The following is a 27,748-nucleotide window of genomic DNA, read 5'->3' on the forward strand; positions in this document are numbered from 1 at the left end:
ATAAATACAGAGACTTAAGGACTGAAAACAAAATAATAAATAGGTCATTGGTGAAGTGAGAATGAGCCACCAATAAGATTACCTGGAGGGATTTGGAAATTCTGGCTTTGGTGGCCTCGTTGACTTGAGTGTGCCTGGTGCTCTTCTCCAGCTGACCCAAACTAAATCCCAGGTCCTCCTGATATGCATCATCTTCAATCTGCAAATAAAGTCATGAATAATTGGAGAACCACTGGTATAGTATGTTACAGAAAATGTCATAATATAGTATGTCATAAACGTGTCATAAAATTAAGCTAAAAGTCATGGTATAGTATGTCAAAAAAAGTCATAGTATAGTGTGCCAACTGTTATACTATCGGATGTAATTAAAAAAAAATCATTCATCATCATCAGTCATTGCATAGTATGTCATTAAAGGTCAATACGTGCATGTATATTTCGACATACTATACTATGACTTTTTTTGACATACTACACTGACTTCTTTTTGACATGCTATCAGATGATTTTTATGAAAAACTACACTTTTTTTCGACATACTATAGTATGTTTTCTGAAGATGAAAAAGTATCATAGTATAGTGTGTCGTCCAAAATCTATTTTTGACAACATACTATTATGTTTCTTACATGATTTTTGACGACATACTATGCTATGACGTTTTTTTCGTGATTTTTAATGACATGCTGGACTATGACGTTTAGTCATGATTTTGGAGGACATTACACTATGAGGTTTTCTCATGATGTTGGACAAAATACTATACTATGACGTTTTTTCATGATTTTTGACGACATACTATACTATGAGGTTTTTTCATAATTTTTGACGACATACTATACTATGAGGTTTTTTCATGATTTTTGACGACATACTATACTATGACGTTTTTTCATAATTTTTGACGACATACTATACTGTGACGTTTTTTCATGATTTTTGACAACATACTATACTATGACGTTTTTTCATGATTTTTAACGACATACTATACTATGAGTTTTTTTCATGATTTTTGATGACATACTATACTATGACGGTTCTTTCATGATGGTTGACGACATACTATATGATGACGTTTTTTTCATGATTTTGGTGGACAAACTATACGATGACCATCTCTGATTATTTTTGATGACATACTATACAATGACAGTTCTTTCATGATGGTTGACGACATACTATGACGTTTTTTCATAATTTTTGACAACATAATAGCATGTTGTCAAAAATCATGAAAAAACGTCATGGTATAGTATGTCGTCCAAAATCATGAAAGAACGTCATAGTATAGCATGTCATCCAAAATCAAGAAAAAATGCCATAGTATAGTATGTCGTCCAAAATCATGAAAAAACGTCATAGTATAGTATGTCATCCAAAATCATGGAAAAACGTCATAGTATAGTATGTCATTCAAAATCATGAAAAAAACGTAATAGTATAGTATGTTGTAAAAAATCATTAAAGATGGTCATAATACAGTATGTTGTCAAGAATCATAAAAAAACGTTATAGTATATTACGTTGTCAAAATCATGAAAGACGGTAATAGTATAGTATGTCATCAAAAATAATTAGAGATGGTCATAGTATCGTATTTCGTCAAAAATCATGACGAAACATCATATTATAGTATGTTGTTCAAAATCATGAAAAAAATGTCATAGTATAGTGTGTCGTCAAATATCATTAAAAAACATCATAGTATAGTATGTCGTCCAAAATCATTTAAGAACCGTTATAGTATAGTATGTCATCTAAAATAATTAGAGATGGTCATCCTATAGTATGTCGTCCAAAATCATGAAAGATGGTCATAGTATAGTATGTCGTCAAGAATCATGAAAAGACGTCATAGTATAGTATGTTGTCAAAAATCATGAAAAAACGTCATAGTACAGTATGTTGTCAGAAATCATGACAAAAACGTCATAGTATAGTATGTCGTCAAAAATCATGAAAAACCATAGTACAGTATGTCGTCCAAAATCATGAAAAAACATCATAGCAGGCGTATAGTATGTCGTCAACAATCATGAAAGAACCATCATAGTATAGTATGTCATCAAAAATAGAGATGGTCATCCTATAGTATGTCATGTCATCAAAAATAATTAGAGATGGTCATAGTATCGTATTTCGTCAAAAATCATGACGAAACATCATATTATAGTATGTTGTTCAAAATCATGAAAAAAATGTCATAGTATAGTGTGTCGTCAAATATCATTAAAAAACATCATAGTATAGTATGTCGTCCAAAATCATTTAAGAACCGTTATAGTATAGTATGTCATCTAAAATAATTAGAGATGGTCATCCTATAGTATGTCGTCCAAAATCATGAAAGATGGTCATAGTATAGTATGTCGTCAAGAATCATGAAAAGACGTCATAGTATAGTATGTTGTCAAAAATCATGAAAAAACGTCATAGTACAGTATGTTGTCAGAAATCATGACAAAAACGTCATAGTATAGTATGTCGTCAAAAATCATGAAAAACCATAGTACAGTATGTTGTCCAAAATCATGAAAAAACATCATAGCAGGCGTATAGTATGTCGTCAACAATCATGAAAGAACCATCATAGTATAGTATGTCATCAAAAACAATTAGAGATGGTCACAGTATAGTATGTCGTCCAAAATCATGAAAGATGGTCATAGTATAGCATGTCGTCAAGAATCATGAAAAAATGTCATAGTATAGTTTGTTGTCAAAAATGTTGAAAAAACGTCATAGTATAGTATGTCGTCAACAATAATTAGAGATGGTCATCGTATAGTATGTCGTCAAAAATCATGACGAAACGTCATAGTATTTTATGTCATCAAAAATCGTGAAATTTGTTCATAGTATAGTGTGTCGTCACAAATCATGAATAAAAAGTCGTGGAAAAGTATGTCTTCATAAATCACAAAAAAAGTCATAGTACAGTATGTCAAAAAAGTTATAATATAGTAAGTTGAAAAAAGACATAATATAGTATGTAAATCATTATAGTTTAGTGTCAAAAAAGTCAGGATGTGAAAGTCATAGTACAGTATTTCAAAATAGTCATAGAATTCTGTCAAAAAAGTCATAATAAAAGTGTATAACATATCATACTGTTGTATGTCCAAAAGTCATGTAGTATGTAAAAAAATATATAAAAAATGTCAACGTAAAGTACGCCACAAAAAGTCATACCAAAGTAGTATATCATTTAACAAGTCATGTATTTGGCGAATGCAGTGACCAAGTATAAAGACCAATTCAAGCAAATGGGATAAGATTTGTAGAGTTTACCTACGAACAGCATCAGGTACATGGTTTCAACATTTTTTACTTTCTCTAAAACACGACAGGACACATTGTGAAATTTTCACGTTTTATTAAAACAGAAAAACGAAAAAGTAAAACCAAAATACAGGACCAAGCACAATGTCAAGCGAATTTCAAAATATATGAACATTTAACATTGTTGAGTCCAACAGTCCATGTGCAAGATGATGGTGTGTGTTGTCTGCTGTGTGTTTACATCTTAGCTTCCTTTTTGACTTTGAGGAACTCCGCCATGTTAGAGAAGTATTTCTGGTTAGCTTCAGCCACCTTCTTCTCTGCAGCCTGTGGGTTGACAATCTCCAGCCCCTGCAGACAACAGCACAATGGTTAGTTAATTGAAATAAACCTGCACGGTGTTCAGGGGATGTTCAATTAGAGAGAGTGTTGAGCTCTTTTTACCTGAAGAGGTGTAAATGCTACACTGGAGCTGGTTCCTGAGGAGCGGTCTCTGACTGTAGACTTTCCTCCGTATGTCATGCTCTGCTTCTGCAACGTCCTCTGTTGTGTGCAGCAAAATAAATACAGAGACTTAAGGACTGAAAACAAAATAATAAATAGGTCATTGTTGAAGTGAGAATGAGCCACCAATAAGATTACCTGGAGGGATTTGGAGATTCTGGCTTTGGTGGCCTCGTTGACTTGAGCCTGCCTGACGCGCCCACTGCCGCTCTTCCCCAGCTGACCCAGACTGAAGCCCAGATCCTCCTGATATGCATCATCTTCAATCTGCAAGTAAAGTCATGAAAAATTTGAGAACTGCTGATATAGCACATTACAATAAATGTCATACTATAGTATGTCATAAACGTGTCATAAAATTAACCCAAAAGTCATGGTATAGTATGTCAAGAAAGAGTCATTATACTATGTCATAGAAAAGTCATAGTATAGTACGTCATAAAGTCATAGCATAGTATGTCATGAAGTCATAGTATGGTATGTCATAAAAAGGTCAGTAAACTATGTCATAGAAAAGTCATAGTATAGTATGTCTGGAAAAAAAACTTCTAAAACTTTAATATTTTCACAGAATTAACTCTCATTAAATTGATTTACCAACTTTTAATACTTTTTAAGACCCTGTCAAGAACACTCTGAAGAAGCTTAAAGTCTCACTGCTTATGCGTCCTTTACCAAAATCATGCTCATGTCAAACAATAGAAATGGTGTGCCCTGACAAAACACACATATTAAATAATTTCACATTCCAGGTCTGCAGTGTTTAAAAGCTTCTCTTATAACATGGAAAGCCATAAGTCACTATTATTAATTGATACAATGTCTTTCAGGTGGCAAGTGCACGGTGATATGAAACTAGTTTACTTATTGAGAAGTGAGCAGCTCAGTCACTGGTGTGATGAAATGTGAGTACTACAGCAGCTTTGAGTCTGAGATTTCTGAAAATGAGAAAAGAATATATGTCCTTGTACTGATAGTAAATTAGACTGCATTGTCCCGTTTCCACTCTCCTGGTAAAAAAAAAAATCAGTCTGTTTATTTAGAGGTAAAACTGAAAACAAGAAATCTCATCTCGCTACATTACTACAGTGGGTTTGCTGTAAACAACAGATTTAGATTACAACTCTGCATCTTGCCTGAAACATTAGCACAAACTATGTCTCTTGGGTCTCGGTGCAGTATCAGTTTTACTTTTATAAACTGATGAAATCAGAAACTACTGAAGCTGCTTTTGGCCGCCATCCTAGTCCAAGCGTTTCGGCCTTTGTGTTTATATTTAGATGCTCTGGCAGGGAACAAAATCCAATGTGATCAGAGAACATTTCCGTATATTTAACGTGCACATTTTTTTCCACTATATTTGTACTTATTTTGCTTTTGTCTTTAAATATAGCACATTTAGAGCCAAATAAATATACGTCACAGTTAGATGATAGTATAATTACTGGACATATTACTGCCTGAAAGTGAACACCACTGGAATAAATGAAAGTTAACCTTACAGGGAGCATAGTTATACAAGATATGTGAGATATAAGAGGCATGAGAGACGATATCTACTGACCTCTGCAAAAGTCATTCTGTTGGCATGTTTCCTGATCTCAGTCAGTCCAAGACGCTCCTTCATCTTTCGATACCTTTTGGAGAGAAGATAAGAACAGCGGAGTTGCTTATGCTATATATACACATATTCTGAGTTGATGGTGGTATTCTGAGCTCGGCTGTGCAAGTTATGTAAGATTCTCGCTGCCCTGTCTTGTGCTTTGTTTGCTTCCCTGTGTTCTGATACAGCAGAATGTTTTACTTACAATAAAAGGCTGCATAAATCAATTCATTTGTACTTCAAGCATCTCCATATTGTACTCCGCTTTTCTCTAAATGTGTGGCCTGTTCTGCAGGGATAGAGCAGATCTGTACCTCCTTCCTCCTCTCTTCTTCCTCTGTCCATCCAGCGGGGCTGGCAGTGGTTTGACCTGCTTTACTGGCGGAGGCTCCTGCCATTTATCAAACTTCCTCTCTATTTCTTCTTTTAGATCGTAGCCAACCTACAAAAGTTACACAGAAGTTAAAACCAGAGGCGCCAGAAATGTAAAATAAACGTTAAAATGTTTGTGTCAGAGGTGTAATTTCAACTATGTAGCAGTGGTTGTGACTGTATGTTTGATGGTGTGTTGGACTACATTGTTTTGTAAGGTATTTATAAAAATGTTGGTCCACCATATGTGTAAACAAGGTTGAGAAAATGTTAGAGAATTTAGCCTGTTTATTTTGTAGCACGTGTTAGTATCCACACAGCTATTCATAAATTCAGCATCAGTGTGTATGTGCTCCTCTTGGACAGTCACCTTGCCGTCTGAACTCTCGTGGAAACTGTCCACTCGGGCAGCCAGAGTGCACTTTGCAGCCACCAGACGAGCTGCCTTCCTCCTGAGGTCCTGAATACACAAAATGGCAGACAGCTGTTAGCTACAACGTCCCCTGTGCTCAGTTAGAACAACACTGCAGTATGTTTCTGTTTATTTACTGACAGGTGGTAGCGACTGCACCACATCACAGTGGTAGATGAAGCCGGTGTGGGGCAGCAGGGAGGTGCTGCTGAAGCCAGACAGCGTTCTTCTCTGAGCTCCCAGCAGCATCAGGTTACAGGCGGGCATTTTGGAGAGGTTAGTGAGGCCGCCAGCGATACCTGCGGGCAGAGGAGAAACCAGAGAGAGAAACAGAGAGTGATTATGAAAATTATTTTATTTGAGATAAATAGCACGGACAGCATAACAACACACACGTTGGAGCCAATCCCAGCTAACATTATGCGAGAGGTGGGCTACACCCTGGACAGGTTGCCAAACTGTTCACGCTCACATTCACACCTATGGGCCAATTTAGAGTCACCAATTAACTTTAGACTGTGGGAGGAAGCCGGAGTACCCAGAGAAAACCCACGCTGACACGGGAAGAACATGCAAACTCCAAACAGAGGGGCTCCCCCACCCCAGGGTTTGAACCTCCCACCGCAGGTTTGCACCAGGAACTCTTTGGCTGTGAGGCGACAATGCTAATCACCACAATGCACCACCGTCTTACCGAACTGAAAAATGTGACTGACAATTTTGAATGGTTTTAATAATAAACAATATTTTTTCAGACATAATTTTACCTAATAGATAAAATTGTGCTCAATGTTGACTTTTATCTGAGTGTTTTCTTACTTTTAGATGATTCTAAGTTTAAATTTATGTTTGAACATCAGGGAAATTTGTCATAAGGAACATCCCTAATCTAAACGATTTAAATCTAAGACGGATCTTTCTGTGTCGCTCACCCATGATCTTGGCAGCTGTTGAGGCTCCAACAATGATGGACAGATTTGGGGCAATGAATGACATCCTGGACTCCACATATTCATATATCCTGTGTTTGGACTGGTTCAGCTCCAGAGCCATGTCACATGCCTCTTCCAGTTGCTTCAGTTCATCCTCACTTAGCTGTGACCTAAAACCACAAAAACACACAAAGTCAACTTATTGATTGGCATTTAAACGGCGACGGCCACTCACAAACGTCCTGTGGATGGGAGCAATAACACTGACAGACCACAGATGTCTGTTCACTCACCCCTGTGTGGTGGAAGCTGTGACACTGACGACCATAATAGTGGCGTTAGTGAGGATCTGCTGAAGAGTTTCATTGTTCTTGCACTTGTCCAGGTTGTTTCCTAACTCCTGAGGAGGAAACACAAAATGATGCTCAAATCATATGAGAATACAGTTTATTGCCAAGTAGGTTTTCTCATTCTCATATAAGGACTGTATGTATTGGTGCATAACATTAACACCATATGGGAAATTGAAATTTAAAAAAAAAAAATAATAAAACAAGTATTGAAAAAATACTTGACATAAATGTAGGACAGAATAAAATTATAATTAAAATATGAAAAAACAATCATATAAAAAATATATACAATATATTTATATGTGAGAAAATAACTTTTTATAAAATATTTTATTATATTAATTTTCCTAACGTATCAATGATCATTTGTGAGGGTGTAATAATTGTAAGCTTTCATATTTTTAAATAACTATTAAATATAGTCAATTTGTGTAATTTCTGTAACATGAATAATAATACATACTCTTTAATTTTGACAAAAAAATAAGACTACTTTCCTGTGACACAGGTGGCTATAATTTGGAGCCACATACTAATTTACTTTTTACTAAATCACATAAATTATTATTGATGAATATCCTCCTGCAGTCCAACTAAAGAAAGAAATAATGAACACCTTACTCTCATTTTGAAATGGATTTTCGGTAAAAATGCAAAATAAACATTTCAACTCGTCTCACCTTGACTGTGCGGATGTAATCTAGAGAATCTGGCACCAAAGATTCGAGCTCTGGGAACCTCTTGGAGTACTTGTCGCGAGTGAACTTGTGGATGATATCTGAAAACCAGGCAGAAAGGCATTAGAAAAGTTTTTTAATACAGACCAGAACAACATCAAACGCTTTACATTTTGATTTCTTTAACTGGCAAGAGCAGCTAACTCACTGAGTTCATTGTCGATCTCCACTGTGAGGTTATTGGCTGCAACGATCAGTCTGTATTCTGGGTCGGCCTCGACTGGACCCGAGACTAAAAGGAAACACAACCAACTTAATTCAGATTCAACTGGAGCTACATGCTGTGAGGAACTTCTTAAACCACACTGTCACACACACAAAAGAAAAAAAGAACACGGATCACGCTCACCCTCTGAGTTCTTGCGCTGTTTTCCACTGTACACAGAAATTTTGTCCATTATCTCTGAAAACTGCAGACAAAAAATAAGATTATGTGGCAACAACCACAACAGTTGCTTGTATAATACAACAACTGTATGATACAACTCACCTGTTTGCTGTTGCGGAGCTTGGCGATGGACGCCACACTCTCAGCTTTACTGTAGTCCACCTCCATCTCCTCTGGGATGTCTTCCAGCCCTGCCTCTGTCCTTCCCTGCGCCACCTCTCCATCGCTCTCCCCTTCCTCTCCCTCTGCATACAACCCGTCCTCACCCTCATCTCCGGCCTCCTCCAAATCTGCCAGGAGCTCATCCGCCAGAGACATCTGCAATCAGCGGCACAAAGTTTGAGGACATTAAAGGTAACTGGGTTGATAAGATGAAGCTACTCAGGTAAGTTTCAAAAATGAGTGTTACTGATTGTACCACAGTGTTAATCTTTCTGATATAATATCTACAACAAGACTGTGTGGCATCTGAAATTTCTGAACATTGCACTGCACAGCAATAAAACCCAAATGCTATCTTTCTGTTCTGGTTTTAAGTAATATAATTTTCTTTTCTTACTGTTACAGCTGAGTGAAATAAAATGTGATTGTCCTATCCACATCACTGATCTGTATGATAACTTAAATACAGTAAAAGCAGCAAAGCAGATGCTTAAAAACATCTGGGAAATGATGAGATGGCTAGAGGGACAAAAATGTGATTAATGGATTATGAGAAGTTAAACAAGGACAAAATACATTTCAGTGAAACAAATATATTGTTTGTTTCTGACCTTTGCAATTTGTTCTTTTCCCTAATAAAACTTCCCTAAAATCCCCCAAATTGATCAATGTAAGATGTGACTATTTCATTTTCTACAGCTCACTAGGGATGGGGAAAATGCTGATACAGTTACATGTTTTATTGAAACACTGATGCAAGACATCAATTTCATCAATGCATAAATTATTAATAATGCAAATACAAATTAAACTTTAGGTAGCCTGTTAGAATAATCGAACCAATTGCTTTTTCACTCCATTAGATACATTTTGCTGCAATAAAAAGGACTGAAGTGAGATGAACGGGCAGAAAACTTTATCTTATTACACAAAACAGATGTTGACAGTGTTTTCCTTTGGGGATACAAGCTGAAGTTTAAAAAAAAGGACAATAAATGGCAACTTATCACAGCATATGTTATTACAATACCTAGCATATTGCAAAATGTTAAAAAAAAAAAAAAAATCACAATATTATAATATTGTGACTTAGCATATCTTAGGACTTCTGGTGATTCCCACCCCTTCTGCACAACTGTACAACTATGACCAGGAATACACAACTTGCATTGCCCGGGGGCCAATTCTGCAAAATGCCAGGAGGCCAAAGGCCAGCTTTAATAAACATTAATAAATAATATATAAATAATTTGCCCGGACGTCTGTCTGGGGGTCCTCCTCTGGCATTTATATTTGGGGAAAAAAAAAAAAAAAAAGCTCTCATGCTTTTTAAATAGACTCTGGCATCCTATTTACATTAAAAAAAAAAAAAAAAAAAATCCCAGTTAATTTCATATAAAGATAAAAAAAAAAACAACGACTGGCCAGCTCACTCAGTGTAAAAGTCTATGGCACTACCATGGCACTATTTGCCCCATCCTCGAAGAGCACCAGATTTTATTTGTTTATTTATTTTTTTTAAATAACTAACAACGTTGTGCCTTAACCCAGTGCAGCACTCTAGTTTCTTCCTCGTGAATTAATCTGAATTTAATTGTGAAATTAAAAATTGGTCTGAGGGCCAGATTTAGCCCACGGGCTGCAAACTGGCTGACTATAACCTCACAAGTGCACATGGTTTCATTTTAAGGGGTAACAAGCCAGCATATAGGAACTTACTGTTAAAAAGAACTGCTAGCTTTTCTCGGCATGATTTCAATATAATCTGGGACGCTTTACAAAAACAAAACAAGCAATTCAACACACCGAATACTGTTTGTCAGTTTAGCCATTTAGATCGGTCACTAAATTAACTGGGGATTAGGATCAGTGGTGTTAAAATAGCTAGTTACATCTTAAGACAACATCTTCAAATTGAATTTCTTGGATCCAAAACACGCTGAACACAAATGGGGGATGTTTTCAAAGTAGTTGAAGTTAACAACGATTTCAGGGTATTACGGTCCTGGTTAGACTCCCAAACAACGTTAATCAATGTAACACAGGATATATAACGGAGCAAATAAAATCTGAACGTGTAGCTATTTGAGAAAGATGTTTCTACACTGATCATAATTCAGTGGTTGTATCGTTAATGTAACGTTAGTGCTAGCTAGCTAGCGTTAGCAACGTTGACTTAGCGCTGTCAGTTTTGTTACTACACGCTTTAAAAGTAACACAAACTTACCTCTAACCTTCAGCCTCTGGTCGCCTACTGAAAGGAAAACAAATACGCCTTATGAAGGCTTCAAGAGTTTCTTCTGTATTCTAAGATTAGTCGTTATACGCAGTAAGCCTACGGTGCACAGTTAACTCGTTTGACGCGGAATAAATACGTCACAACATTCGAACCGCCTTCTGGGAAATGGAGTCAATACGCCGCACAAACAAAGACGCATTACACAGGAGATATATGGGTCTTCTCGGTTATAAATAGAGCGCTGTACGATTACAAAACAATACGATTTATTGTGATGAAACAATAAGAGGCTCACATTTTGTAGTTTTTATTTCCCCTTGTTTATACATTATCCCTTGAAAACCATTCTTTAAACAATACAGGTTTTAAACCAACATTTAAACAGACTAAACGAATGGACTAGTTGGACCTCGACTGCAGGATGGACTGTTATTAGTAGAAAATGGGGTAAATTAACAGATACACAAACAAATGGAGTTATTTACTGATGAGAGGCTTTGATTTTTCATGCTAAGCTACATTAACGGTCATTAAACAAGGTAAAAGAATGACAAGACGGCTAAAAATTCATAGACATTGGAAAATAATGACACATTACAGGACATAGTTCCATACAGATTGGCATATATTAACAAGTAAAATTATACAAAATACTTTTTTTTAGCAATTAAGACGTTTGGGAAAATATTTTTGATTTATTTGTTATGAAGATCTTAGAGAAGGTATAACCTAGATGCATTCTGTCCCAAACAAATTATAGCTAAGTTCATATATATTAATTGCAGAAAAGCAAATAAATAAAGAGATAAATAAATAATTAAATAAATAAAATATTGCATGGAAACTGGCTTTACATAAATAAATAAATAAAACAATATAATAAATATATATGATATAAATTAATCAACATAAGACAAATCTGTTTTGAACTAAAAGTATAAAGAAGCATAGCTTGTTTCATTTTTCGTGCAGTCTAAGAATACATCTAAAAGTAAACAGCTCTAAAATGATATTGTATTCACTTGTATTATGATATTTGTACAAATGCAAATGACTATTCTCAAATACAGGAGTCAAGCGATTTCTGTTCCAAACTGCTGCCTACAAGAACAATTGACTGCAATGAAAAACTTCTTTAATAAAGAGAGGACTGGGATCCAAGCGCTTACATAGACAGATGAATGACTAAAGAAAGTGCATTCCCCGCACATCTGGGGAATAATACAACAGAATGAATAAGAAAAAGAGAAGGTAAGCTGGTACACAGCAAGACTCCCACTGCATAGCTGTCAAATCTGTTTCAGATTTTACAAAGCTCCAGGCTCCTCTTCTCCTAGCCATATGCTGCCTTTTCCAAAGACTTTTGTAGCTGAAGGCTATGAATAAACTCTGTAAATAGTGGCAGGCAGGAGCACAACAAACCCCTGTCATACAAAATCCTGTCGCTGGTAAAACCTGGAATGTGTCCAGCTTTTAGGTCGGGAGTCTCATTCTTTCAGTTGCCTCTTCAATAAAAAAATAGCCTCTGGGTGAATGGCTGGTTGTTGGGGTTAATTCACTGGCCAGTCCAAGAGGGTTCAGCTCTAAAGGTTCCCACGATGTCATGTGACATCACACCAAGTGGGGGTCGTTGGCAGGGCTGACAGTGAAGCGCGATGATGTCACTGGATTGGCCCCCACAGGCGACCTTGGTTTGATTGATAAATCCTCTTTCCTTTTCGATTCTTTGCTCTTGATGTTTGACCCTGGTGGGAAGAAACACAACATCAAGCACTATGTGTAGGCACAGTCACCAACCATTTCATTTTACCTTGATGTTCATAGTAGCAATTCACAAATTAACCTTCAGCATGAAACAGATTTTATGATTAATGAGCTGAGATTTCTGCCTTTTGTTATCTGTGTCTTGATGAGAAATTCCTCCAGCAAAAGCGAGAGCCTAAAGCGCTGACCTACTTACTTCTATACGTTACATTAAGCAAAGCCTTCACATCTGACTCAATGCGTTATATTTACACACATGCTCTAGATCATTTTCTCTGTACATTGCACATATTCTTTTTACTTCTCCACACTCTTTTGTCAAAATTTCACATTCCATCATCTGCGTTTTAAGCACTCTACATCTCATTTCATTTTAAAAACAGATATAGTTTATGTTTTTCATATTGTTTTATTGTATTTTTTTCATGTTTTATGTTATGTTTATGGTTCTTGTCTTTTGCAGTACTTGTTTTTCTTTTTGAAATTTGTTTGTTGTTATGCAGCAAAATATCAAGGAAAATTCCTGTGTATCAAAACTTACTTGGCAAAGTGTAAACCTGATTCTGATATGCAGTAATATAGGTGTGCTGGTTGGTCTTAAAGACCTGTGGGGGAGCCCAAAACTTCAAGATATACTATGCACGATTTTTCTAAAAAAAAAACCAAAACAAAACACAACAACAATGTATAGACTCATACAAAAGTGAGCAATACAGGAAACAGTATGGCACCCACTTCCTGTTCACAAATTTGTACAGCTTGTATTACTTCCAAACAGTGCACTAAAATATGTTTCTAAAAACATTTTAGACGAGAAAAGGCGATATAGTAACAGAATCTTTGTCTATATTTGATCAGCACTGCCGGTGTTAACTTTTGATCAGAGTTTGTTCTGAGTTTGAGAGAGAAAGAGAGGGGCATCTCTTCTTTTCTTGAACTACCTCCATATTCTTCGTGTCCATGGTGGCAGCAGGCATACAACAATGGGGAAGTGCAATCTGTAGTTAAGGCTAAACATATAATTGCTGATGCCTCACATCCGTTACACTCACAGTTTGAGCTGCTCCCATCTGGGCGTCGATTTCGGGTCCCTAGAGTCAGTCGGAACACATATAAGAAGTTTTTTATTCCCTATGTCATACAGGCAATGAACACAGAGTGACTGTATCAGGGAACACTACTATTTTCATAAGATGTGCTCTTTTACTATTGGTCCTACCTGCCTATTTTCACTATAATATGATATATATTGTTTAACTGTATGTTTTTAATGGTGTATTGCGTTGTGTGTTTGTTTGTGGCTTTGATTTTTGAGAGAAGCCAAAGACAAATTTCCACTGAGGTGGACAATAAAGTTATCCATCTATCTAGTTCAAACAACAGCCCTAGAGCAAACCAAATTCTGTGAAAAGGGCGGTGGCGTTCGCTTTTCCTCAAGAAGTAGAAAACCTACAACTACCATAATGCACTGTGCCACACCAGACGAATGAACCGAAGTTTATTACACATAATACCCATAATTTTATGATACAAAGCTGGTTGGAAATCTGCGAAATGTCCCTTTAAGTCATAGTTTCAAGTGTACTATTCAATATTAAATCTCTTTTTAAATCATACAGTGCAAAACCAAGTTGTGGATAAAACTGAAGAACTACATTTTCAGTTAATGTCAATGTTTTCTCTTTAACTTTGTTTATGTATAGTGTGTTTCCTCATCCACCCTTTTGTGTTCATTGTCTGGCCTGACAGGTATAAATGTTCCAAACCAAACACAAGTCAGAAAATAAACTAATAATTTATATCTATTAATATAATCACACTGAAGCAATGCTGGACAGTTTTTAGTTAAAAATAACTCAGAGCGAACGCAGCCTCTTCTTTCAACACTTTGAAGTTTCAACTCTAAAGGCGACGAAAGATCATGAAAGCATCTAATTTTGGAGTTTCTGCATTTCTGTATATGTGCACAGCCCGAAGGAAACTCTGAGCCCAAACCTTCATTATTCTGTGAAATGAGGTAATCAGTGTACAAGATGGAGAGAGGAAGTCAAGAGAGCAAATGAAAATGTGTTGGGAGACACAGCTTAGGCTTGCATTGTTGAGCGCAGGATTTATGTCGCCGCTCAGTTCCACATGTCACAGTGTCGAGGGGGATAATTATAGAAGATTAATTCTGCCTGCATATTTGGAGACGAGATGGTTGAACTGAGGGTTTTCCATTTCGGTGGGTGGGGATGAGTTAGTGGCTGTCAGATTTTATTACGTCATTCTCTGGCTCAAGGTGAGGACTGAGTGATAATACACGTGTGGAAAGAAACATATTTCAGACTTATGCGCATTATGTCTACAGTCTGATAAGAAGAGTCTGCAGCGTCCTGGCAGCTCTGTGATGCTTTGGTGTTGCAGTGCTTTGAGCTAAATGCTAATGTTGGCATGCTAACGTGAGTCAGTCAGCACAAAACACAACGTACAGCTGAGGATGATGGGAGTGTCATTTGTTTAGCAGGTATTTGGTAAAGTTATTACAACATGTGTCTTCCACCATGGCAGAGAAGAAGAAAAATCACAAATGTGATGCTGCGTTCACACTACGAGCAACTCAGCAATAGGCTACATGTCATTTTCAATGGAAGCCAGTGACATGAAGCTACAAACTGACGCCCGACACTTGTCGCTGTGGATGGGCATGATGCGCTACAAATCGAAGTTGAGCTGGATTCAGTTTTTTTCAGCATTTCAATAACTCAGTGAAATGTTAACCACTTATATCTTTGTTTCTTGTTGTGGTACTGTGTTATTTAGCTCAGTTAGATGATGCAGTGTTAGCTTAAATGTGCATTGTGGTGCACACAGGGATGAAATGAGGCAGCAAAATGTGATGTTAAAATGGGGCTCAGACATTAAATAAAAGCACACATATGTTTCTGACCAGTTAACAAACTTTTGGTGACGTTGAGTCGAGGTGCTTTGTGGCAAGTAGCACCTTTAAGGGAACCTATTACACTTCTCCTTATTTCTGTCATAATATCATAGTGTTGGATGCTCATGTTAAACGTGGCTTAAGTTTAAAGTAATGAGGTACATATGTAGACATAATTACACACACAAGCCTGTGACGACGTAACTATGTTAATGAGCGCTTGAGCAACACTTCAATGGCGACTTGGCGATAATGTAGCTGGTCATGCTGTAGCGCTATCTCTCATAGTGTGGACACTGCATTAACCTCTTGTTGACGCTAAAGGAAATGATTTAGTATCACAAAATCAGTAGGATTCATCCTCTGGCTAGCATGAATGTCTGCAAAAAATTTAACAGCCGCCTATCCAATAGTTGTTGAGATATTTCAGTCTGGATCAAAGTGGTGGATGGTTTCACCAACAGCTCCATTCCCGCAGCCATGTTGCTAACGTGACTTAATGTGTTTCCTCCTCAATCTGCTTCTCATAATAAATGTGAGATGATTAAACATTTTAAGAAACAAATTAGGACCAATTTTACTATGATGAAAACTGATGGGAAAAAAGAAAACATGAAGAAACATCATTTACTTAGGGTTAGGGACAATTTTGCCTAAATTTTTATTATAACATAAAACATGATTTTATTTTTTTATTTATTTTTTTGTCTCATGTTGGGTAAAACTGGTAAGGGTAAAACTGAACTGGGAAAAATGTGTCGTTTACTGGCGAGTTTTCTTTGCTATTTTGTGTTTCTCACTTTGCATGTGGGATCCCACTGCCTTGATTCCCATCGTGCTGAGTTGGAAAACCTTTTGCATAAATTACACCAAGTCTCACATGCATTGCCTTATACTGGTTTCAGCCATGTCCCTAAATCTTGGTTAAAAAGCCAAGTTTTGTTGAACTTGCACTTCCCTATGTCTTCCAGGGTACAGTCAAAGCTAGCCAGCAGACAGTGAATCACACTCTTTGAGCATTCTGGCCTGGAAACAAAAGATGAGTGTTGTTGGTTCTGCTGTCCTGTTCTGTGTGATGTTAATGTGAGAGGCATTCAGTGCATTATTTTTTAAAAAGATGCAACCAATTTTTAATGCAAGGTAAGAAAAACATGTTCATGTATTCCGTACATTCAAGAATTTCTTTTAAAACTTTTTAAAGATCCACAAAAACCCTGTTAGATGTTTAAAATGTTTAAGATCTTACCACGTAAATCCAACTTGGTGCTTTTGACTGACACTGTGGCTGGACTTGTGGGCGCTGAACTGCTCAACTCATTGGTTGGAGTTTCCTGTCGTAATGAAACAAAACAGTCAGGCCTCTTTTTTTTTTATATTGATGACAGTCTCTTTTAAATCAGTTATTGAAAGTACGGGAAATACCTGATCAAAAAGATAGATTGTGACATCATCAAAAAAGGACACATTCCTCCCTCTGTCCTTCTCTCTGTCCATCAGCTCCTTGGGTGATTTCAGCAGACTCCTCAGCCCAACACGTTTGTCCACGTCTGTTTCTGTGACAACGATCACCCTCCGGGAGCTTTCATCCTCCTGCTCATCGTCCTCCTCATCGTCAGGGTCGCTTCCAGAGGACAGACCTCTCCGTCTTCCGATCCGATTCCCAATCGCACCATCCCCAAATCCTCCTTTACCAGTGGCGGTGAGGGGAAGACTCAGAGCAAGAGGAGGGAGGGCGAGAGACAGACGAGCTAGTTTTGCTGTAAAAATGGGAGCAAGGAAGAGACGTTACAGACGAGAGACACCTGACGAGAGTGTCTTAAATGCCTTTAAAGATAAGGATGACGACCTTCTACAGGCAGCCCAGCTGGCTTAGGGGTGATTGACAATTGGGTATTTTATTCCCTCTCTTTATTCTTCCTCTTCTGTTTAGATTCATTTTAGTTTTTAAGTTTCCTTTGTTTAATCCTTCCTGTTTTTCTTCCTTACATCTTTAATAGACTCAAAAAAAAAAAATAGTGTAAAAAAGGGTCCTATCTCTTTCATCACCTTACACCACTGAGCTAGCTAACGTTACATCAACGAGGAGGACACCATTAATGTTTATGTGTTGTGCTGTCAGGAGTGCAATTCTCTCATCCATAAGTAGATGCACACTTCCTTCTGCACAGTGATACAGTTGGTGGGTGTAGCAGTGTTTCCTATGTGAAACTGCAGAAATCTCTAAAGTTGGTATCTTAAACACTCGGCAGGATGGGGGAACAAACATTGACACAAAAATAAATAAATTGCTGTGGTTTGTATTTCATGGTCTCGGTCATGAATATCAGCGATATACGTGTGACATGAACGTACCTTTCATTGCCTGGTTTGCAGTAGGCTGAGGGGTGGTGACCTCAGGTTGTTCAATCACAGTGAGCGGCTCAGCTTTAGTTTCATCAGACTCTGTGTCGGGCTGAATGCTGGGGGGACTTTCCTGCTCCTCTTGGCTACAACAACAAAACACAATGAACAAAATATAATTAAACCATGAATATTAAATGGTCTGTTCACCAAAATATAGGTTTCTCCATTTGCTCCTTGTGGTATCTACTCAGATAGTTTTGTTTTTATCTGCTCAGATTTTGTAACATTCATCTCTTTTTCATTTAATATGTTGTGCTCACAGCTTTGAAAAATTACATTTAAAATAATAGGCAGTATCCTTGTTACTCTAGACAATTAACAAATGTTACTGTCAACAGTTTTTGTTGGAACTACTTTCCACAAAAGAAATGGTTCCTCAGAAAAGGTGTTGCAATTTGTTTAGATTTTTAAAAGTAACAGGGACACTGTTTCTGAAAAGTGATGTTGATTTTTTTTTTTAGATACACATTTTAATGGTCTCAGCACTGGAAATGAAAATCTGTTCACCCTCACTATTTATTCATTCATTCATCTTCTAACCGCTTCATCCTCTTGAGGGTCGCGGGGGGGCTGGAGCCTATCCCAGCTGACATCAGGCGAGAGGCAGGGTACACCCTGGACAAGTCGCCAGACTATCGCAGGGCTGACACATAGAGACAAACAACCATTCACACTCACATTCACACCTATGGACAATTTAGAGTTATCAATTAACCTAGTCCCCAATCTGCATGTCTTTGGACTGTGGGAGGAAGCCGGAGTGCCCGGAGAGAACCTACGCTGACACAGGGAGAACATGCAAACTCCGCACAGAAGGGCTCCCACGCCCGGGATCAAACCGGCAATCCTCTTGCTGTGAGGCGAGAGTGCTAACCACCACACCACCATGCCTCACCCTCACTATATTGGGGGTAAATTAAATATCTCGAAAGTTGGGCAAAGAAAACTAGAAGAATTATCTGCATGGCTGTAAATTAGAGAGCCCTCCAGGTCACTACTGATGATACTCTTTTGTAAATAAAAAGAAAAAAATTCATCTGTCAGGACTTTGGGGGTTCCATACTGAAAAAGGTCAGTTCTTAAAAAACAGTCTTATATGTATATATATTATATATTTGAATTTAAATTTGAATATATCAAATTTAAAGTAAAGAGCAAAATAAAATATGCAAACAATATATGAATGTAGTTAATAATAAATTATGTAGATGCAAAATAATAAACAGAGAAAAACAAGACAATCTACTTGATACGTCCTCACAAAAACAAATCTGGTTACAGAGAAAAGTTTTGAGAATTTTTTCTCAATATGTACAAGAATGTAGCTAAATATAGCAAATGCTAGTGCCACTTTATTTATATAAGACTATAAGTTTATAAATTATATCTTGAAACCAGTACAGCTACACTATAAACAAGTATATTTGTCATCATAAATTACAATGACCCACTGGGAACTGTGACCTGCCATCACTGGGCCTCCGCTGGCTGCCCTCTGTCGTTCTGTTTGTCTGGCTGCACTAGATTTAAGATACTTGTGGGTTCTTTGAGACTGGATATTTTACGTGTTTTAAAAAATATAAAATTGGTCCAAATGACTCACAGCCTGTTCTGTTCCCCAGATATAAAACGTGTCTTTTTTTCTGTATTATATTTTGTCTATAGGAGTACATGATTGCTGTACTGTGCTTTTGTGAATTTCATTTGGTCATTACCTTTTCTTAATATTTGAGGAGATGGAAAGGATAAGATGCTTGAAATAACAAATGCTGACTTCAACAAAGCAGCTTTATATTTTTCAGTGTTGATAAAACTTCTTTTAAGTTCTAGTAATTCTAGTTTCAAGCGTTAAGTTATTCAGAACCAGTATTAAAATCTCAGTCACAGATTTATATATATATGCCTTTCTTTGAAAATGGATATTTGTAACCATGGCTGTTCTCTTTTTCACCCATTTTGCTCAGTTTGTCCCTTTCCCTTTCCCTTTCCCTTTACCTTTCTGATAGTGGAAAGAATATTTTAAGTTGTTAGAAATGACACTTATGGTTGTATATACAAACAACAAAAACAGCTAAAACTAAAAGTGTATAAAAAAGAAAAAGTGAAATGCTCTAACATAAAAACTTTCCCAAATCTTGTCACAAAAAACAAGCATGTATTGCCTTGATTTAAGATATTTTGTCTTACTTAGATTTAATTTTTCTTTTAGTTTTGCAGTGAGTAAGACACCACCAGAGGAAAGTATAAAATATATTTTGAGTTGGAGTTTTTTTTTTAAATTTGGGTGAATCATTCTTTCAGTATAAATCCTAAGTTCAGCCTTCGTCGTACCTTTCGTCCTCTTTTTGTTCTTCCACAGTGACCAGCTCGCTGCTGTTCTCTGTGATTTGTTCCCCCCAGGGCCGCAGCATCACCGTGTCTTTAACAGTCGACCCCCAGAGCACATTTGTTTTCACGTTCTCACTGAGCGAGAACTGCAGCCTCTCCTCACACACCTGAAGCAACAAAACAAAACAATAAAGAGCAGGGATTAAACTCGGAGAGGTAATATAAGGAGCACTTTTACAACAAACAAAACACGAGAAAACATGCTCACCTGCATCATGAGGCCATTCTTTGTTGTCATCTTAGAGAAAGAGCCCTGGTCTTTGACATCAGATGTTTGGCTTGGTGATTTCTGCCCGTCATTCTTCTCCTCTTGAGGATCCTTGATCACATGTGGTGCAGACTTTGCCGGTTGATCAGAGTTCTCAGGGATCCCGTCCTCCTTCAAATCCACGCTGCTCCCCTCAGGACTAGAGGAGCCACCTATCTCCTCACCTGTATCACTATCGCCACCACTGCTGCCTTTCTGCTCAGGTGATTTCTTCAAAGATTCCAGGAGCTCCAAGTTCCCCAGAAAAAGGTCACCCAGAGAGTCCTCCTCGTCCCCAGATATGCAACACAGTTGTTCCAGTTTTTCAAAATCCTCCAGGGGCTCCTCGTCCAGATCTTTCCACTCAGAAATCAGTAACTCTGGGAGATTGTTGAGGGGAACTTGGGGTGAAGATGGGGTGGCAGGCGGTGTTTTCTGTGACAGATTATTATGTTCATCCTGTTGTTCTGTGCTGGGTGTGAGGTTGTTCTCATCGACCAGTGTTATGTGCACAGAGGGGAGGTTCAGATTGGCTGAGATCCCTTTACTCTGAGTTGTAGCAGGTGGTGATTCTTGCAGAGGTGGCTCTGAGACATCTGCGTTGTGAGTTGGGGAAATATACGGCTCCGTCTCAGTGCTAGCAATAAAGTCGTCTAGATTAATGTGACTAATAAACTCCTCTGCCTCTATAACAGATGGCGGTGGGCTAGGAAAAGAGTCGTCTAAACTCTCCAATTTATCATCTTGCACATCAAGGTCTATGCTTGGTGGAGGACTAGGAAAATCTACTGAGCTGAAATTGTCCACCTGTGGATCTATCTCCTGCATATCAAGGTCACTGGGACAAGAGATGGGATTGGGTGGAAGGGGCATGTCTCTGAAATCCTCTTCTTCATTTATAATGCTCACTCTGTCTTCTATAAATTGCCTAGAAAGCCATGGTTTCATTTCAGCCTCTGACTCTGCGCCTGATTCAACATTTTCCAGGTCTGAAAAGTTCTCATGAGGAGCTTCAGTGATGCAAATAGATATGTTTGAACTCTCTAAAGTGTGACTGAAACAGTTCTCTAAATTTGAGCCTTTGTCAACACGCTCGGCTGATGTCTGTCCCTCTTTTTGGATCTTGCAGAGGTGATTCTGAGGCCATCTGTTAAAGTTTTGATTTTCCTCTGTCTCTGTGGAGTCTAGCAGACCTTCCCTGTCCCTTCCTGTCTCTGTGCATGACAAAATCTGCCTCTCTGCTTCCTCCAAGGACTCCTGCTCTGGGATTTCTATATTCTCTACTTCAATATCTGAGATTTCTCTTTTCAGGTCTTCGTTGAAACTGCCAATTTCTACTAGGTTCTCAATGTTTTCCTCCTGTTGTACGTCTACTACTTGGGGAGCTTGTTGGTCATTAGAAACTGCAGAGTCCCACTTTTCCTTCATGGCAAGATTACCGGCGAGTCCTTGTGTTTCATCATTCCAGGTTTCTTCGCAGCCCTCCAAGACCGCAGGGTGTGGTTCACTTCCTGCAAGTTCATCATTTTCTTCAGTCTCCCAAAACTCCTGACCTACAACAAGCCTTTCCCCCACCTCCCAGGCCTTATTACTGAACCCAGAGAAAAATTCAGATTTCAGTTCGTCTTGGCACCTCCTCTCTGGAGAGGCCCACTGATCATTTTCATCAGGCCACAAACGTAAGTCTCTAGACTGTGAAAAACGGTGGCAGTCAAACTCTCCCCTAATGACTCCAGATCCTGCACGTTCCTCATCCTCATCCATAGCGCTCCATAACTCTTTAGTCTTCACGTCCAGGCCCTCACAGGAGTCTTTATCCATGATGTCAGCAGAGTCCGTCCGACTTGCTGCTCCTCTCATGGGCGACTTTTCCTTCATGGCATTACGCAGCTCTGCAGCAGCTAGTTGTTTCTCCGTCTCTGTCGTGACCTTCTTGTCTTCGCTGCCATCTGAGCAGCGCAGGTTTCTCAGACCCAGCTCGTTGTGGTCCAGACTGGGTCTGTCTTCATGTCTCTCAGCCTCTTCAGCCTCCTCAGCCCAAGAAGGACACGTCAGACCACTAACTTTACCATATACAGACTTCCCATCATCACTTGGCTCAACTACTGACGGGGTTTCACCGCTGAGTGTGGCGTCACTGGTTTGGACACCGTATAGTTTAGATAATCTTGACTCTCTGTTGTCAGCTTGGGAAGGTGTCACTGATTCCACAGTGTCATTTCTACATTTGAGGGAGTTCAGTGCAGAGAGATCAATATCCCTCTCTGTACCACTTGTGTAATCTTTGTTGCCTGGCCTTAACAAACAATCCTTTGAATGGCTGCCAGACATAGACTCGATCAAAATGTTTGTCTCAGCGAGGCTCTTGGAATGTCGATTTAAATCGTTCTCTGCAGCGCCCTGGTATTTGCAATCTGTTATCTGAGAGATGATGCCATCTGTGTAGTGGTTGTCTATCGGATACCCACCGCTGTGTGGGAGCCCTTTCAGTGGCTCATCATCTAATTTTGAGAACAACTTATCTATTAAGTCAACACAGTCCTTGGCCTGCGGGTCATCACACAGCAGCGTTGACTTTATGCTCTCGTTTTGGAAAATGCCAGAATCGTCTCTCTGTGTTGACTCCAGCCCTTTGTTTAAAATGTCTTTGTCATCACCTAAATGAGAGACGGCATTTTCTGGCGCATGCTGATGCAGAGTACTCATTTCCTCAATAGTTTTACCTTTATCCGACATCTGTAAACTATTTCTTAAGGGGCTCTTTTCTCCCATTTCTCCCTCCTCCTCAGTTTTTTCCTCTATCCCTGTCAGTGTTCCCCGATCCCCTCCTCGACCACTGCTCGGCCTGGAGGCAACCAGTCCATCACTGCTCCTTCTGTTCATCCCGTCCCCCTCCCAGTCACTGTCTGAGAAATAGGCAGAGTCTCGATGTGGTGTTTCATTTCCCAGAGCTCGCCACCCACCGCTTCCCACTCCTCCTCCTCCTCCACTGCTCGTCCATGAGTCACTAGGTGTGAGACAGTCGGCTGAGTTTGAAGTCATAGGTGACAGGACCGAGTCGGTGGGGGTGATAAGTGAGACATCAGAGGATGGGTCCCAATCTGGAGTGGTTGGAGTGGCAGCAGGAGTGGGCACCTTTTCAGCAACATGACAGTGTTTTTCTTGCCCGGTGTCATTGTGTTGAAGTGAATTTTCTCTTTTAGTCTCATCGCTATTTTGAGAACCCACATTTTCTAAATCAGCTGTCGTGATACATTCAGAGTCCACTGAAGAAACCTTATCAGAATGGCTCTGTTCTTTGTCAGGCTCACATGATGTGGTATCGGTCTCGCCACATGTTTGATCCCGTCTCTTGGGGCTGCTGGCCTGTAGGCCTTCTTTCATTAATTCACCATTCCCTATTACAGCAGCCTTTTGAGTATCTGCTTCATTTGTGGTTAGCGTTTTGTTCTCACGCTGTAGCACAGTGTTAGAATCTTTAACACTTTGAGTGGACTCAGAAGGAGAGTGCTCCAAGAGATCTGTTTGCTCTCCTCTGGCAGGTAAGGCAGGTCCATCTGCGCTCTCCTCCTCTTCTTTCTCACATGCAAGTGTTTGGTTGTGCAGGAGACCATTTTTGGGCATGATTTCTGAAAACACAAACTCGCCAGATTGGCAGTGGTCAGCACTGTTTCCTTCGCTGTCCAGTTTGGGAGCTTGTTTATTTGGCCCTATATGAAGGACTGGGATCTCAGGCTTCATAGAAACCTTTACCTCACCCTTTTTAGCGCGCTTGGTCACTTGGGCGTAGATGGCCTCAGTTTGTGTTTCATGGTTGCCTTTGTTGGATGCTCGTACGGAGCTCTCTGTCTGAAATCTGATGGTCTGAGCGGAGCTTGGGTCAATACATATGGACTCGTATTCAGGAGACAGCGGTGTAGGGGAGTAAGATGAGTCCGCTTCTTTTCTGTTTGCCGTGGCGTTTTGTCTCGATATGATTTCAGTCAGGAAAGTCTCTGCTGATTGGATCTCCTTCAGGAACTCCTCCCTGGTCATCTCTGTTTTCCGAGGCTCCTTCTCAGTCTGCTGCTGGTCTGACTCCTGCTTCCCCATGGTGATCTCAGAGAGGAGAGAGCGAGATCTCCGTATACCCTTTGAATATGCTTCCTCAGCCTCAGTGTAAGAGGGAAGGCCTGGAGCACAGACATAGGGCCGCAATCTGGATCCTGCAGGATAGAGGTATTTTACTGGATCACTTTCTGATCCTCCCTCTGGATTCGTTTCCATCCTTCCTGTGTCGATCTCTGTGAGGAAAAGATCCCTCTGGAATGATTCTTTAGTTACAGTAGCGTCCTCCTGAGCTCCTGCCCGTTTCTCTGGCACCCATGACTGTCCTGCTGACCCCAGCTCTGTGATCAGCGACTGGGAACGGCGCATCCCTCTGTTGGGCAGCACAAAGTTCCCCCATCTCTCTCCGTCTCTTTTCTCCTCCTTGTCTCCCTCCCATGAAGCCTCTGACTTGGACTCACTAGACTCTGTCACACTAGATATCTCTGTCAGAAACAGATGCATGGGGGATTTCTTGGCAGCGGCCACACGTTCTGCGTGAAGTTCAGCGTCTTCCCTCCAAATGGCAGGAAGGATGGTGTCAAGGCGTGACTGGGTCCTTTTCATTCCCCTGGAGAAGAACTCAGCGCAGGCTGGGTCTGCGTCTTCAGATAGGCTGGAGTGAGCGACAGTAGTCCCACCGCTGGTTCTCTCAGGGGACATGAAGGGAGAGTCATCCTCATCTGAGTAGGTGGGACTGGATGAAGACTGTCTGTCAAGCGAGGGGTTTGTGGGCTGAGGGCGGGGTAAATTGCGATAAATTGGGCGCAATGGGTTTTCTCGACGAACAGGAGAGTCAAAGTCTTTTGCACGAGAATGAGAGGTCTCTCTTGAGTTGTGCAATGATGCTAAATGCCTGCTACCACCCTCTCTGTCAGACAGGTCACAGGATAGTGGGTCTCTACTGGATCTCTGCATCTGTGGCTTACTGTATCTTAAATAATTGTCTGCTGTGTTATAGCTGGGGCAGCTTCTTTGTGGTTTGGTATGAGGAGGCAGGGGTGGGGGGCACATTTGAGGAGGTTGGGGGTAAATTGGATGGCTCGATGGGGGAAGGGAGGGGGAGAGGGATGGGGATGGTGGCAGAGTCTGTCGGGACCGATGGAGCCCCAGGTGATCAAAGGTAGAAGGCGGACAGCTACTCATGTGATGTGGGTCTGTTTCGATTTTTCCACTGATGGTGTAGTGAGGCAGTCCTCTATAACCAAGTGGAGGGGCAGGGAGGGGGCGCGAGTGGAGGTGGTTGGCTGATGACATGGACATAGAGCGAGGCTTCGGAGGAAGGACCGGAGCTTGAGAACTCATCGAGGACTTTTTATCTGCCTCACTGCTCCTTTTCTTCTCCTCTTCATCATCGTCTCCCAAATCGACTACTGAGAAGTCTGTCACTCTGCACGAAGTGTCTCTGAATTCAGCCACGCCTGTGTTGGGCACCTGGAGTTGAACCTCGCTTGATCTGATGGTCTGGAGGCCCTTTCCACACTTATCAGAAGAGCAATAAGGGACTCGTTCTTTTCCCAGCATGCCACTACGAATCTCCACCAGCTCCATGTCTCCAGGGCAGATCGAGTCAGAGCGGAACGAGGACTGCATCTTCCCTTTGAGAGTTGGCGACTTGTCCTGGGGGGTGTGCTCCTCTAATCTGATGTAGTACTCGCTGGCAAGGGAGGGGCTGCGGGCGCTTATCACGGGGACCACAGTGGGAGTGTCCAAAGACTGTCTGTGGTTATTGTTCACAGTCGGGATTGGCTGAGGAGGAGGAAGAGGTTTGTAGCCTCGTCTGGCGTGAGCCTTTTCCCAGAAATACTCAAAGTTCAAGCCTTTGCTGGTTTCGGTGACCGTCAAGATGTCGTCCAGTTCAGACGAGGACGGGGTGATACAGTTCCCCACAGGGTCCAGCAGGGGGTAGGAGTTGTCTCTGTCTTCCCTGCCGTACTCTCTCTCCCTTTGTCGCTCATTTGCTGCAGTCTGGAAGGCAGGTGGACGGAGTAAGTCCCAGCGTCTTTCAAATGACTCCTCGCTCTCCCCTCTCCTTCCTCTGCCCTCCTCATATTCCTCATCCTCTTCATCTTCTTCGCCCACACTCCCCCTCACCATTCCTCGCTCAGCAGCCAGGAGGGAGGAGAGGAGGAGGAATATCTCCGCTACAGAAGGGCGTTGAGATGGAGGTAGCCAGCAGGACTGCATGATCTCATACCTGAGGACAGGAGAGAACAACAGAGGAATTAAGTTTAGAGAGACAGAATTAGGGCATCTTCACTTCCCATTAACATAATCATCATTTCTGCACAACTGCACTTGGTGGATAAATACTGACCAGTAGTCTGCATGGGAGAGTTTCAGTCTGGGCTGGGCCAGGGTGATCTGTCTCTCCCTAATGACGAAGGTCAGCACCTCTTCGTCGCTCAGGTGTCTGTGGGGCTGAGAGCCAAACTCAAACAGCTCCCAAATAACCACCCCCAAGGACCTGGAGGAAAGAGGAGATGTAGAGATGGTGAGAGGCAGATCTTCACAGACCTCTAAGTTTTTTTTGTTATGTAATGCTCTTACACCAACACCTTGTTTTATACAGAGCTCTGACTTAAAAGCATACAAGATTAAGAGGCATAATGAGAAAACACTTGAGAATATATTCTGTTGGTTATGTCATTATAGATGCCTTATTATATTATCAGAGGAAAAAACTTGTTTGGAGAAGTAATAAAAATCTTTCCTAAATCTTTTGCCATTGTGTCTTCTGTGAGAGGAAATAGTACTCCTCCTCAACTTGTGTGTTTCGTTGCCAGAATATTGTCATTCAACCAAACACATTAAAGTGGACTTTGTAATATCGAGGGCAGGGGGTTCAGTCCAGCTTGTGCTTTTGTTCCTCCATCGCTCCCTCTGATGTTACCGATCCTGGCAATGGCACTACGACTGCTGACAAATTGATGGACTTCCAAATTCTGCT

General features: G+C 40.1%; 2 protein-coding genes across 5 annotated transcripts in view; both read right to left on the reverse strand.

The window, feature by feature from the left end:
- Window positions 1–3,362: 3,362 nt before the first annotated feature.
- prpf31 (PRP31 pre-mRNA processing factor 31 homolog (yeast)) lies at window positions 3,363–11,119 on the reverse strand. The gene is made up of 14 exons (XM_049582551.1): window positions 10,979–11,119; window positions 8,692–8,907; window positions 8,551–8,611; window positions 8,350–8,433; window positions 8,145–8,242; window positions 7,405–7,511; window positions 7,112–7,281; window positions 6,321–6,478; window positions 6,138–6,227; window positions 5,710–5,837; window positions 5,357–5,429; window positions 3,931–4,059; window positions 3,733–3,831; window positions 3,363–3,639 (listed from the first exon to the last, which is right to left on the reverse strand). Exons 2-14 carry the CDS (start codon window positions 8,905–8,907, stop codon window positions 3,526–3,528), a joined length of 1,527 nt encoding a protein of 508 aa, XP_049438508.1. The 5' UTR covers window positions 10,979–11,119; the 3' UTR covers window positions 3,363–3,525.
- A 1,384-nt stretch (window positions 11,120–12,503) lies between these two features.
- Window positions 12,504–27,748, reverse strand: part of lmtk3 (lemur tyrosine kinase 3) — a 28,861-nt gene continuing 13,616 nt past the window's right edge. For 3 of the 4 annotated variants that reach the window (XM_049582544.1, XM_049582543.1, XM_049582542.1), the window contains exons 10-17: window positions 27,116–27,265; window positions 20,674–26,995; window positions 20,409–20,572; window positions 18,027–18,160; window positions 17,097–17,431; window positions 16,921–17,005; window positions 13,807–13,845; window positions 12,504–12,735 (exon numbers count right to left, since the gene is read on the reverse strand). In XM_049582544.1, the coding sequence (XP_049438501.1) occupies window positions 12,602–12,735; window positions 13,807–13,845; window positions 16,921–17,005; window positions 17,097–17,431; window positions 18,027–18,160; window positions 20,409–20,572; window positions 20,674–26,995; window positions 27,116–27,265 (7,363 nt within the window). In that variant the 3' untranslated portion in view covers window positions 12,504–12,601. The remainder of the gene's footprint in view (window positions 12,736–13,806; window positions 13,846–16,920; window positions 17,006–17,096; window positions 17,432–18,026; window positions 18,161–20,408; window positions 20,573–20,673; window positions 26,996–27,115; window positions 27,266–27,748) is intronic. The other variant, XM_049582545.1, reaches the window with a different exon arrangement.

This window comes from Epinephelus fuscoguttatus, linkage group LG8, assembly GCF_011397635.1.
Source record: "Epinephelus fuscoguttatus linkage group LG8, E.fuscoguttatus.final_Chr_v1".
NCBI classification, from domain to species: domain Eukaryota; kingdom Metazoa; phylum Chordata; class Actinopteri; order Perciformes; family Serranidae; genus Epinephelus; species Epinephelus fuscoguttatus.